The 13510-nt window shown below is 41.5% G+C and overlaps 1 protein-coding gene across 2 annotated transcripts in view; it reads right to left on the bottom strand.

Annotated features, from left to right (window-relative positions):
- Nucleotides 1-628: 628 nt before the first annotated feature.
- IFFO2 (intermediate filament family orphan 2) overlaps nt 629-13510 on the bottom strand; it is a 39339-nt gene continuing 26457 nt past the window's right edge. The window contains exons 4-9 of one of the 2 annotated variants that reach the window (XM_074848326.1): nt 11452-11592; nt 9539-9681; nt 6772-6892; nt 4597-4686; nt 3806-3936; nt 629-3055 (exon numbers count right to left, since the gene is read on the bottom strand). In XM_074848326.1, coding sequence (XP_074704427.1) covers nt 2950-3055; nt 3806-3936; nt 4597-4686; nt 6772-6892; nt 9539-9681; nt 11452-11592 — 732 coding nt within the window. In that variant the 3' untranslated portion in view covers nt 629-2949. The remainder of the gene's footprint in view (nt 3056-3805; nt 3937-4596; nt 4687-6771; nt 6893-9538; nt 9682-11451; nt 11593-13510) is intronic. The other variant, XM_074848327.1, reaches the window with a different exon arrangement.

Genomic DNA, 13510 nt, shown 5'->3' with positions numbered 1-13510 from the left:
GTAACTTACTGTCGTACACATCACCATCATACACGTTATTTCTATACCCTCTACTATAGCCCCACATCCCTTACACTTACCAACAAATGCAACCCGATTACAGATGCTCCTCGTAATTATGGCTATGACAAGCTGTAGGTTACAGCTAGCTTGTTTCGACAGCTGAATTTCTGCTTCCTCACTGGAGCTCACTGTCAAACTGAGGATATTCTTTCCTACCCTCAACAACACTCAGCCTTTTTCCTACTAGGACACTGAGTTTTAAAGAAGAAAAAAAACAAAACCCAAAACAGCAGCTAAGCCGGACGGCTGTTAAAATTGCTCAGTTTCTCCAGTACCAAAGAGCATTTCATAATTGAGGAGAGCTGAACGACAGCCTCCGACGAGGCTGATTCACTGTGCAAGTAGATTGCTTAACAATGCCTCCACCAAAGTCACTAAAGCATTACAGACATTCAGCTTTGGCAGATGGTTTCTCAGCCTCGTGAGAAGCCATGTATTAGCAGCTGAAGTTCATACAGGCTTGAAAACCTTAAGAGTACTTTATTGAAAACATGCAGTCCCAGCCCCCTCAAAAAAATATCACATCTCTTGCTCCCACCCACCCACCCCAGCTTACAGCCCTAGGGAACATGACATTTACCACTTTGGCCACCTAAGAAATAACAGGAATGAGCACTTTGGAATAAGATTTCTTTTCCAGAGAAAAGTTATTTACATTTACACGATAAAACAGGCTTTGGAAAAGCCCCTAACCCCCACCACAGGAACCAAGAAGTTGCTAGCTACTCTATGAATAACTGCACTGAGTATTTCAATAAGCAAGGAAACCACAAGGATATCCTTGGATCTCTTTTCTTGGACAGAAGCCATCGATTGTGGATCATGGTCTCCACATTGTGGATCCAGATGGATCACCCCAGTGCTCCTCCCCACTTTGAAAAACCACAGGGAGCCCATTTGATTCACGGGGCCTAAAAGCACCATCGTGTCCAAGCAGGAGATGGATCCGAACAGCGATGAAACTCCAGGCAGCAACACAGGCAACTCAAATTGAGAAGACATTACTGTACCCACAGTTACAGGGCGGGCAGAAACCCTCTGAAGTCCTGCCCCTCTGCAAAGCCACGCAAGATGGAGAGACGTTACTGCCCAGATGTCTCCTTTGCCGAGACACTTGTGCTCTTTTTGGACAAAAGCAACACTGATCTATACTGGCTCTATGCTTACAATGCAAGCCCACTGATTTCAGATCAATATATAAGAGAGCTTGGAAACAATACTCAGGAAGCTAAAAAGATTGGCCAGCTTACCTTTACATAACACTGAGAGGGTGCTTAAATCGGGTATTTCCCTGTCCAGTCCTAGCACTGCTACTACATAGCAGTTTCTAAGCTTCCTGGCAGGAAAAAAAAAAAAAAAATTTGGTATTTACTCCAAGTCTTGCAACTGCTAGTTCACTACACAGTTACCTTTAGGCAGTATTAACTACACTTTCAATCTTGGTCTAAAAAACAAACAAAAAAATTATTGGCTGAGGTTTATACCCTGTTTTTACCTGGCTGAGGTGCTACAATTCCCATTAATAATCATGAACAGCTTGATGATGCCAGAGTTTCCTCACATACCACCAAGTGATTTGACTTTTGATGCTGCTTTCTCCTGTGCAAAAATACAGAAAGACTGACAAAGCCTAGGTCTTCTCACTTTCTCACAGAGAAAGCACATGGCTGTTCTTCCCTAATTCTAGGGCAGCAGTTTGGGATTCATTTTCCTACGCCCTAAAAAGGATTACAGTATTTTCCGATGTTCAGCTTTCCAGAACAGTGGTCTGGAACTCTCCCAATGTCATGTCTCAAGCCTACATCTATACCACCGCATGTCAGCCTATCCTGATGCTTCAACTATCCCACTCTAAACATCATGAAAGCAGCATAAAATGGAGTTATCTCCCTGTCAGCAAAGTAAAATCTGCGAACACTATGGTTTAAAACAAACAAAAAAAATCCTGAAAAAAGAAAACATAAAACACAGGAACTGAAGGGCTGATTCCCCTCGTAATCCAATCACTGGAAACAAAGGCATTGTAATACATTTCTCCTCAAAAGAAGCTCTACAGATAACTAACATGTGCAAATGTGTTTTTAGCTTTCCTTTCCCCAAGAGATAACTGTAGCCCAGCAGGGACCAAACATTCCATATAAATAAGGCGAGCTTTTTTTTTTTTTTTTTTGCATAGTAGTTTATCAGTGATAGTCCCACCCCACTGAACCCTCCTTTGTCCACCTGCTTTGCCACCGAGCTGAGACCTGCTTCTTCAGATTCTGGAGTCTAGCAGAAAGCTCGTACAAATCTCAAAGGCTCCTTCACCCAGAAAGATGGAAGGAAGAAATTCCTTTCAATATTGTATAACTGCTTAATCCTAAAAGCTGTCTCTAAACCCGCTATTATTTTTAAATGTTTACAGTTCAATTTGAAGGCATTGTTTTCTGTGCCAGACATTGGTAATTGTACCATAATTGTCCTGGGCTCGCTTCTCATTTTGCCAGCACTCCTTTTGCCAATCAGTGCAGCAGTTCAATAAAACCATAAGCTTATTGAAATACCCAGAGCCTTTGCAGCACCATTCTCTGCTGCTGCCAGATTTTTTTAAATAATATTTTTTATAAAAACACCTGCTATTAATATTCCACTGGAGCTTAAAGTGGCTCAGCTTGGGGCAAAGGCACAATTAAAACACCATGTTTTCTTACAGGACTCTGCATTTATGATTTGTATAACAATAGAAATTTACAGCACCAATCCTTGGGTGGGGTGGGGATGCGTGTAGGAATGAGTCCTTAGAAACCCTGTGCAAGGGCTTATAAGTCTTTGTTTTTCCCCCATCAGTGTATTGTTTTTTAATCTTTTCTTGTATCTTCCCTTTCACCAGAATGCTCCAAGTACGTATCAGCTGACCATGGGCTCCACATCCGTCTCTCTGTCCAACTCATCCTGAATTTCATCTGTGTTTCCTGAGTCGCTGCTGGCTACAGAGCTGGGAGAGGGAGAATTTCTGTAGAAAAATTCAGAGAACAGTTTAGACAAAAAATTATCAGTCACAGAAGGAAAGCCAAAAGGAACCTTTAAAGAAAATGGTCACTTTCACTTCCCAAATTAATTTCAAATATCCTTTATTAACATTAAGCTTTGGGTTTACAGTAAGTATCAGTAGTAAACTTAAGTAGCCTGTGTGCTGCCACCCCACCCCTGCCATCTCCTATACAAACATAAAGGCTGCCCTAAGTTTACTGATGGGGAAATGGAAACTAAGTCCAATGAACATCCTACAGAGACCTGCATTACCCCTAATACATACAGCCTTGAAAACTCAAAAAAAGTTTATCATCTTGTTCTTTTAAGCCAGGATGTGTACTGAGGGCGAGCAAGAGGTGAGAGAAATCCCTCATAGTATAGGGCTCTTGACGCATGAGAAGATTAAAACCCAAGTTCTTTAAGTCAAGGTTTAATTTGGGCTTTTAAGAGTTCTAGATCTATGACGGTAGGACTAAAAGTCCATCCAAGTTAGAGAGCCCTGGTTTTACCAGTAGGTGTTGAATCCTTAGAAGTGCTACTGTGTGTAGGAACCTATACACTGTTACAGGCTTCCCTTTAAGACTGATATTTGACCCTGAACAAAACAAGATTATCTAAAGGACAAAGCTTTAGGACAAAATGATACTACTGCCTTTAAAACAACTTGGCAGGAAACAAGAGCAAAATAAATTCTTGAAGCACCCCAGGCAGAATGGTAATATCTTATTACCTGTCAGCTGAGCCTTTGATAAGCCTACGACAGGTTTCCATTTGTACATCCAGGCCCCTTTTCATACTACACATTTCCATATATTCATGAAGGTGGCGATTCATGTCACTCTTGGCCGTGGCCAATTCCAGCTGTAAGAAATAAGAAGAAATAATCAGCCTAAGCTGAGTTGCTAGCAGCTTCTCCCAGCTTCACTCAATTTTACATACTGGTGGGGATGCTAAAGCTGCCCAGAGCCAAGCCAAAACACCACACAATATGTTTAACCTCACTGTTGTACACTGCTAATGTATTCATCAGCTTATGAAGTGTATTTTAATCAGAGCTCAACACTGTTTTTAAACAGCGCTCAGGTTTTTTTTCCTGCTGCTTGGCATCTTGTTTGTCAACATGCAGTAATTAATGAAAGCATATTCTAGGCAGGGCAAAAATTTTGAGAAGCTACAGCTGTTGTGTCTGGCAACCTCTGAGGCCACGTCTTGTAAAGCACTTCCCAGTGTGACGGTGGATATGCAAGGCAAATAGGGGAAAAAGAATAATACTGCATTTTTTATTCTCTTTGTTCTGAAGGTTCTCTCTCCCACCAGCTACAGATTTATGCTTACTCAGTAACAGTGCTGTATAGAGAATGGTATTTAGAAAAAATCCCAAGGGTATGTCTAAGGAAAATGCCTTTGCATTCCTAGATATACAAACATTCCATCTTTCCTCTGTGGGTATACCGGACCAGAACACTGCGCATGTCTTCATACCTTAGAAACAATTCACATTGCCATGATTCACTTCCTTACCTCTATCTGCCCTATTGTTTCTTGGTATTCCTTATCTCTCGTTTTAAAGAAAGACTCTGTTTCATGGATCAAGTTTCCCAGGTTTTCTTCCTGCAGGGGAAAGGAAGACACAAAGAATTAGCCAGAAACTAACAAGGAATTCAGTAGCAGACTGAAGATTTTCTTATTTAACCTCACTTAGAAACAATTAAACACAGCTATCTGATGCACAGATATCTGATGAACCAAACCCATGGATTTTCCTTTCACAGTCTGGTCACACTTAGAATGCAATTGCTCTCCAGCCATAGAACAATTTTTCCTTGAGTTGACCACACCACTACTTACAGCTTTGCACTGGAATTCTCATCTTCCTTTTACATATTATAATTCTCAAGTCCTTTCAGTCTCCATGACCTCACACGTATGCTCTGCACACATTGTTTCCTATTGAAATTCTTCACTTAACTGCTAGATAAAGCATGCTCGCTCCCACACACCACCGATGAAAATATCACACATAAGAACATATGCTGTCCCAAAGGAAATATCCTGCCAGACAACAGCTCCCGTATCATCGTTGCTTTGGATTGACAGTACAGTCTGGGCTACAAAACACACAGCACTATTTCATACTGTCAGCGAGATGAAAACAATGTCATTGTTCTCTCTTTCATGTTATTACCTACCTCCCTTTTCCAGAAAAAAAAAAAAATTCAATTTAATGCAACTGCACTGATGAGCATTAATTATGTTTCCATCCTCAGGCCACATCTGTGGCAGCTTTATCAGGATCATGCCTGGTATCAACGTCAGGCTAACCAGCCTATAGTTACAAGAATCATTCCACTTATCCTTTTATATGCAGCAAGTGCTTTAAGGAGGAAGGTCATAAAAGAAGGTGGCTAGGGCACTGCGTAAGAACTTGAAAGGAGTAAAGCCAGTGGAAGGAAGATTCACACATGTAAAGCACTGTGTTAGAGACCAGGCACAGACGGAGCAGTCTTTATTCTCAATCTCCATCTACAAGACAAATCTACCCTTCCCTTGTATAATTTTCATTTAGAAGGATTTAAGCTTCTTAAAACCTTTAGAGTTTTCGCATGGAGGGTCTGAGTTCGGCAATATTCCTCTGATAGCTGTTCTTATACACGCACACATGGGCATATGCAAATAAATCTGTCACTAATTCCAGCACGTGGCTACACATTATCACTCTGCCACTCTCCCTGCTCAAAAGGCGACACGTAGCTAAGTACGCTGCTTTCTGCAGTCCTAGCACTTCTGAGTAATCTCTGCAGTTTCAGAGTATGCCAGATGATACACAAACGGGAAGATGCAAATTAACACACCCCTGGCAGTCAACACAAGACAATATTCAGGAGACTGCTGCCTCAGCATCTTTACACTACAGCGATGACGGGAGAAGGCAGGATTATTTCTTACCTGCTGCTGTCGTGCTACTCGGTAACAAAGTAAGAGCATCACATTTAAGACTACCCGCACAAAGCCAGACCTTGCCATTTCAATCACTCTTTAGGCTTGTTTAAAAAGGAGTCACTCAATGAGGCAGCATGCAGCCATTAGCCTACTTTGCGTGGGATCTTAAGGATTAAAAGCAAGCTGTTTATTATCCACCAATGGCGGGAGATTCCTATTGACTGGGAAGATGGAAGCACAAGATTCACGGGTTCAGAAGATCCCTGGGGCCTTACACAGTCCTGCAACCACAGCTTCTTTGTTTGTGACAGGGTATACATACATTTAACATCTTCCACAGACCATCCCCCACACTACGTGGGCTATTTTGATAATCAAAGTGTGAATGATAATCTACAGAGAAAGTGAGATGCTGTGTGGAAGATATAGGGCTTTAGATAAACGACTGCTTAGGGTGACAGATTGCGTGATGCTCCCGTAGCAGCTAGATGCCTTGGATCTTCTGACACTCACTTGGTACTTTTAAATACTCAGTTTGAAGGAGCAAAAGAAACGAAGTTTGGCAAATAAACTGATTGCACAGACTGAAAAGCAACCATAGAGAGAAAGCACTAAGAGGATTTTAAAATCAAAGCAAGTTTGCGTGGCAAACTAGATCCCCAGTCAAATATCCAAAGGCTCAAATGGCTAAGAGAGCAGCTGAGGGATACAGTTTCTGCGGAGAATAGTTCAAGAAAATAACAGAAATAAACTCACCTCTCCTTGGAGGTCAATTGAAGGATTGCAGTTTGTGAAGTCTTCCCAAAGAAGCAACGTTTCCTCGTTCTCCTCCCATGTTAAACTATCACAGTCGTCATCAAAATCAAATGTCTCACGACTGTAAGATAACGGAAAAAGCATTAGTGAAAACTACTCCCTCAGTCCTTTAATTAATCTACTAGAAAAAAAGGGGCTATGAGAAGTGAATGAAGGAGACAATGCAGCAGCTGAAAATCCTCACAGTTTTTACAAACAGGCTTTGCCACCGTCCAAGTCCCTCGCTCCTGGGCTCTTTGCCACCCCAGAGCAGAATAAAAGATCCTTGTTAGCATTCCTGGTTCAAGTACACAGTCCTAGCTCTGTCCTCCAGATGGTGCTGCACATTATTTTCCCCTGTTTGCAAAACCACAAAAATGTTTTAAACTATTCTTTTCATACGTGGGAAAATGAGCCCAAACACAGTTCAAGGAATTTTACAAGAAACAGCCACCAGAAGACTCCCTGCTGATTTTCATGCTGAAGTTCAGCCAACATTTTCCCTGCAGCACTTAAAAACATTATTTTCGAAAGTAACAACTATGAAGAAACTGAACCCCAAAATGATGTGCAGGTGAGCACAAACACTTATTGTTGACTTGAACAACACAGATACTACGACAGCCACTTAAGACTGAGAACAAACAGTGGCAAGAGTGGCCTTTGACACTGTTATTTGGTCAAGCCCTTTTAGTATGGTCAGTTGTGCAATAAAGGAAAGTTTCAGAAGGCACTTGAGTCCCTTTTGGTTTGAACAGCAGCAGAGAGAGACACTAGTAGCTGCTTCTTGTCCTTGTTAAGGAGGTCTGACAAAAACCTGAAATTGCTCCCAGAAGTAGTCTGATAATTTCAGACTGATGCATTTTTATTACTTTAGTTCACTTCCTTTTAAGCAGATAACATCTCAGTGCGGAAACCGAGTCCAATACTGTCTTTAGGAGGCTGAAGAGCTTGGCAAAAGAGTCAGGCCATTTGTCCATACTCAGCATGACTTTAAGAAAATAATTTAAAAAAAAAAAACCCAACAAACTTGGACATACATGATTGTGCCTTTTGCAATTCAACTACTTCAGTTTCTTTTTGCAAGAGCTATCCTTGTCAGAGAGCACAAAGGCTCCCACTCCTGACTGCTGCTTACTCCAGACATACACTGTCCAAAGCTGACTGCATTTTGACTTGTTACTAGTAGACACTTAAAGATTAAGTTCATTACAGATAAAAAGTTGCTTTCAGTTTCTGTTAATGAGACAAGCTATTCAGCTATTTGTAAAATATTATTTTCTACCTCATAAAGCCCCCAAACCCAGACATCCTTAGAGATGTACCATCTTCAATAAGCCATGAACACTGTTCTAGATCAACCCAATTTGCATGTAACAAGATTCCTGCAGCACTATGTGCCAAATCAGATAGGAGCAGGAGATAAGAATTTCATTAGCATCACCAGTAAAAACTGGGTATCACAGGACAGGCTTAAGAACAAAACTGAAAACTAAATGCATTACCAGCTAGTAGCTAAATTTTAGCCTCTTGTTTTTCTAAAACATCTACACTGCCACACTGAATTCTAGCAGTGGAGAAGTCAAAAATTTGCATTTATTACACTGAATATTAATAAGGGCCTAAAGACATCTAAAACGAGTTAGGACAAGAGGAGTCACCTACAACTTCTGCAAAATCATGCCCTCCTATACGTGAAATTCAGGCAGGCAGAAAGAGACACACACCCCGAAAACAACTTTTGGCAACAGCCTGACAACAGAAGAGGAACTAGAGCTTCTTAGAGAATTTCTTGCATACTCCTACGTATTAAATACTGTCCTACATTGTGTGGGAAAGCACTGGGAATTCCTCCCTCTGCGGTCACCGAAGAAGTTGGCAGAAGACACCCATATTCAAATGCTAGGGAAGTCAGACCTATAGTGCTTGCTGGGGCTTTCCTCTGGCAAAAGAAAACAGCAGAGACCCTCAAAATCCTCCCCAGGCTGTGGCCATCTCCATCATTTCTAGAACAGGAGGAAGAGAGCAGCAGGGCACATTGCCAACCTGCTTCCTGAAATGCTTTGTGTAGCACCAACGTGCAGAGAGTCTCTTCTCAGCTTCCTAAAACTCCGATTTGGGGTAAAGCTTTAGGCAAAACAAGTTACAATTCTTCCAGTTTGGGAGATGTGAGCTTGCAGCAAGGTTACAGCACTGACGTTCTTGGAATCTATAAACTGAGCTTCTGGACAGATCCACGTTTGCCTGTAGCTCAACTGAAAAAAATCATGCAAAATACAGAAGTTTGTATCCATTTTGGACTGAGCTTTCAGTGACATGGCCAAATTCTATCCAGCCCAAGCAGCAGCAAGGTTCTGTCCAAAACTCTGGAAATCTAATATTCAGCAAAACATACAGGACAGACTCAAGTTTTGACTTTTTTTTTTTCATGTTTCTTCTTTCGCTACTGTTACAACAATATATAAACATCTAGTTCTACTACTATATTTTTGTATTCTCTATAGTCCTCCCTACTTAAGGGAGGAACAAAAATCAGTTTAATTTTATTTGAACTTCCAGAAAACCTTTGAGTATGTACCATCCTGGCAGCTCAGGTTCAACCCATAGCAAGCACTGAGTGGAAAAAAATAACGCTTCTGAAAGCACAGAGAAGTAACTCAATATTTGAGTTCTGGGGTTAAGTCTGCATTTCGGAATAAGTTTTCCCCACACTGCCCACGATACTCACAGCTGATTAAACATACGCTTCATTTCATCTGTGATGTTCAGTGAACAGCTGACCTCATCATCAGAGAACCTGCCATTGTCTCCATCCTGTTCAGAGAGGTCATCGTCAGATGGGAGCTTGCGTTCTTTCTTCTTGGAAGCCACCTTAATTGGAGAGAAGAACAGTAACTAGAAGGTTCAATTGAGGTACTGTGCCATGAGGGGCAGAAATAAAGAAAAAGAGAGCCATTAGGTTTGAGCGAATACAACTGTTCATCAGTTCTCAGGCAATTCAGGGATTGCTCGTATTCAAGACAGGAATTGCATCTGTTAATGAGAGGTGAACGCAGAGCACAGGGAAGCGGTTCAGAACGGCGAAGAGCAAAGCAAGCTGCAGGCTGCCAGCGCTCTGCAGATGTTCATCTGCTCACTGACACCAGTCTGTGATCTACCAGAGAACATGCAGAGGTTAGAATGATACAGGGTAAAAGCATAAGCTGGCAGGAGTGCCCAGGCAGCAGGCTCGAGAGCAATGACAGAACTCTCCCTCTCCTGCCACCACCACAGGCTGTTGCTCCCAGCATTGAACCACCACAAAAGAATAGACAGGAAGCTTTTCTAGATAAACCTTTATTTCAGGGTCATTCCCACCCCAGCAGCAGAAGCAGACTGCTAATCTTCAGGTTGACCAAAGAAGGGTTAACTGAACCATGAAAATGCCTGGACAGTCTCAAAGAAATGAAGTTCACAGATGTGCAGAGAACTCAAGGGATACCTCTGCAAAGGGCGCAGAGGATCACTTCTTCATCTGAGGACTGTGAACATAAAAGATATTCACAGATGGTGCCACAGAGTCACAAACACACAGCTCACTCGAACCTACTGTAGTTTTCCCTCTACCTGGCATGGAAGCCGTCCCTTACTGGTATTGTTCTCCATGACGATCATTTTAACCACTGCATGCTTGACCAAAAGTGCTCTTTGCAGTTACCTTTGAGCAGAAAGACACTGCAATTCTACTCAAAGACAAGAAGGAACCACTAGCACAATGTAATGGCTCAACATGCTAGAAAAATAAACTGTCTCCAGTAAAGAGATTTGAGTCTTTCAGGATACATTAGAAAAAAAAAAAAAAAAAAATCAAACATTTAGGCAACTTCACTAAGCCAGAAAGCACAACCAATAGAGACCACAAGGATCTTTTACGGTGGTTTTGTACAGCATTTAGCACACTCTGTGGCATCGCTCTACAGAGAAAAGCATCAGACTTACTGAAAGACTGAACAAGACACATTTAGATCAAAGTAGAAGGAAGATGGGTTAATCACAATTGAAATCGCAGTTATGACAGGAGACCAACTGCACTGGGAGTTACAGGTTTGTTCCACGCAGAGCTGTAACTGCTTGCTTTTGGAGCAAATTAAATGACTTTCCTGCTAGCACCAAGGAGCCACCATAGCTCAAGGAAAGCAACTGGAGTTTCTAGTCTCACAAAGCAGTCATAGCTCACCACCACAGAAGCGTTATTTCTGGCCACGGAGCTTGAACCAGAAATAAGAACATTCAGATGACAGTTCTACAAGCTTAAAACCTCTCACTTGTGAAGGGAACAAATGTGAGGAAGCCATTTATACAAACCTAGACCCTGTAATGCTTTTTTTCCCCTGCATTCATTGTAGACTAGCATCAGACTAACAGCATGTCTTATAGGTCATCCTGAGGCTTCTTTTTTTAAACTCTCTAAATTTTGTGCTCTTAGTACTACAGCAGCTTCTGCAGAAGAGAGCTACACTTCAAGACCAAGAAAGAAGAAAATAGGTCTACATAGAGACATTTCCAGAAAAGGCAAATGACCTGGACCACACTCCTCAACGCTGCTCCCTCTCATCCCCTCACTTCTTGTCCTACCCTATGGAAAATTCATGGCCTAATCACCTGGAATATCTTGGAAACGTCTTCAGAGTTGCGCTGCTGCGCTACATCACACAGCTTGGCTGTGATATCGATTCGACGACAGATGTCCATGTCCACCTTCATGGCCTTTTCTTGAATCTTTGTGTCCAGGTCTGTCATGGGCTGCAGGAAGGACAGTAGTGATTATCTTCTATTATTATACAGTTCAGGAAAGAAGAGATACCCCACAGTATCTCTCTAACCCCAGGGCATACCATTCTTACACAACATTACATCTTCTCCAGGAAAGGCAGTACATGGACAATCTGAATGGACTAGATAGCTAACAATTAACATTCATATCTGATTCTAACAAAATTTCAACTCAGAGTGATTTGCCACCAAAAAAAACCTTATACCCACCCCAAAACAACTGCTAGATGTGCCAACAGTAAACTTTTATGGGTCAATAAAGCTTTAAAAGTGGAGAAGAACCCTGTTGAGCATGTGCAGAACAGAATGAAATCTAAAACCTGGTGAGTATGCAACACTTGCTCCCCTTTCAGACAGGAGAACGGTGCCTGCAAGGAGAAGTTGCTTTTAAAACAAAATCCAGGCTACTCAGCAACTTCATACATACCATGAAAACGTAAAATCAAGACTGGATCTAAAGAGATCCATCAAAGCTTGTAACACAGAAAATACTCCTCATTGGCATTAATCTGGCTTCCAGCCTAGCAAAAATCCTACATGAAAAATATTTTGTCTTGCTTCACTCTGGGCAGTAGTTATAAACATAATTTATAAGGGATACTCCCACTCAGACAGTACAGCTGGCTCCTTATGAGGAAACACTGTTCCACAAAAAGTTTATTTTCCAGCCTAGACGAGACTTACTCCATTAGAAAGTATCACTTCAATGTGATGGCAATGCTAGGCAATGCTTCCACTTTGACCAGAAAAGCAGAAAAACTCTTTGCAGAGCATTCTTAAATACCAAATCCCCTTTCCAAGAAGAAAGCTTTGGGTTGTTTTTTGGTTTGGTTTGGTTTTTGGGGGGTTTTGGGGTTTTTTTGGTTTTGGTTTTTTTTTTTTTAATTATTAGATAGCGTTCTTCTCTAGCCCCTGTCAACCACCTTTGAACAAGTTAGAGATTTTTGTTTTCCAAACACACTGAGAAAAAGAAATCTCTAAACACTGACACACTCTAAAACACAATCATCAACTGAAGAGGTACCAGCGATTCTCATCCACAGGAAAGCAAGAGTCACACGCCAACATTCTGCATTTCTCTGCTCTAAATATTTACACAGTGGGATTCAAAACAAGCATTCTCACTGGTTTCCTTAGGCTCTCTTCTCCCTTAGAGTTTGCAAAGCCTAACGCACACTTTCTCTCAAGTTGAGGAGGATGTTTGCATTCACCGCCACCCTTTTTGTACACACTGAGCAACGTTTCTTCCTCAGCAAAAAGGTCATCACAGTGATGCAGCCCTAACAAGTTTCTCCCTTTCACACTGCCTCTAACCAAGCATGCCTATTCTCGATTAAACACCAAGAGAAGAGACAGCTAATTGCCAAATTTCACATGAACAGATCTAGTGGCCCTGAGAGAATGCATTTGACACCAGGGAGCTGGTTCTGCAAGCTTCTATAGAGACAGAAGGAAACAGTTCTACGCAAAATTACAGAATAAATAAGCATAATAGGACATATTCATTAGACAACTGGCATCAGCACTACTTCAGTCTTACAGAGGAAGGCACCATACTTAATTCACCTGGAATATCTTTCTAGTTTGCATGAGTACATGCTCTCGGTATGTCTAAATATTAGAAAATTATCCAGTCACAGCCTGAAAGATGCCTCAGCTTTGAAGGGAATTCAATATCTAATGAGACATGAGGAAATTCCTGTGAAAAAAGAGTCTTTTAAAAAAAAAAAATAGGTCAAAGCAGCCCTGGAAAGAAAGCCAGATACCTGAACCAGTGATACTGGGTTAATCTCCTCAGAGCTTTCATAAAGAGAGCTGGGAAACACGTATAAGCGTCTTCCTTTTTGAACATGACTTTCTTGCATGACTGGGAGCAAAAATCCCCCAT

This window comes from Strix aluco, chromosome 22 (assembly GCF_031877795.1).
Source record: "Strix aluco isolate bStrAlu1 chromosome 22, bStrAlu1.hap1, whole genome shotgun sequence".
Lineage (NCBI taxonomy): Eukaryota > Metazoa > Chordata > Aves > Strigiformes > Strigidae > Strix > Strix aluco.
The sequence above is the reverse complement of the archived record's forward strand: the minus strand, read 5'-3'. Positions and strand labels throughout refer to the sequence as shown.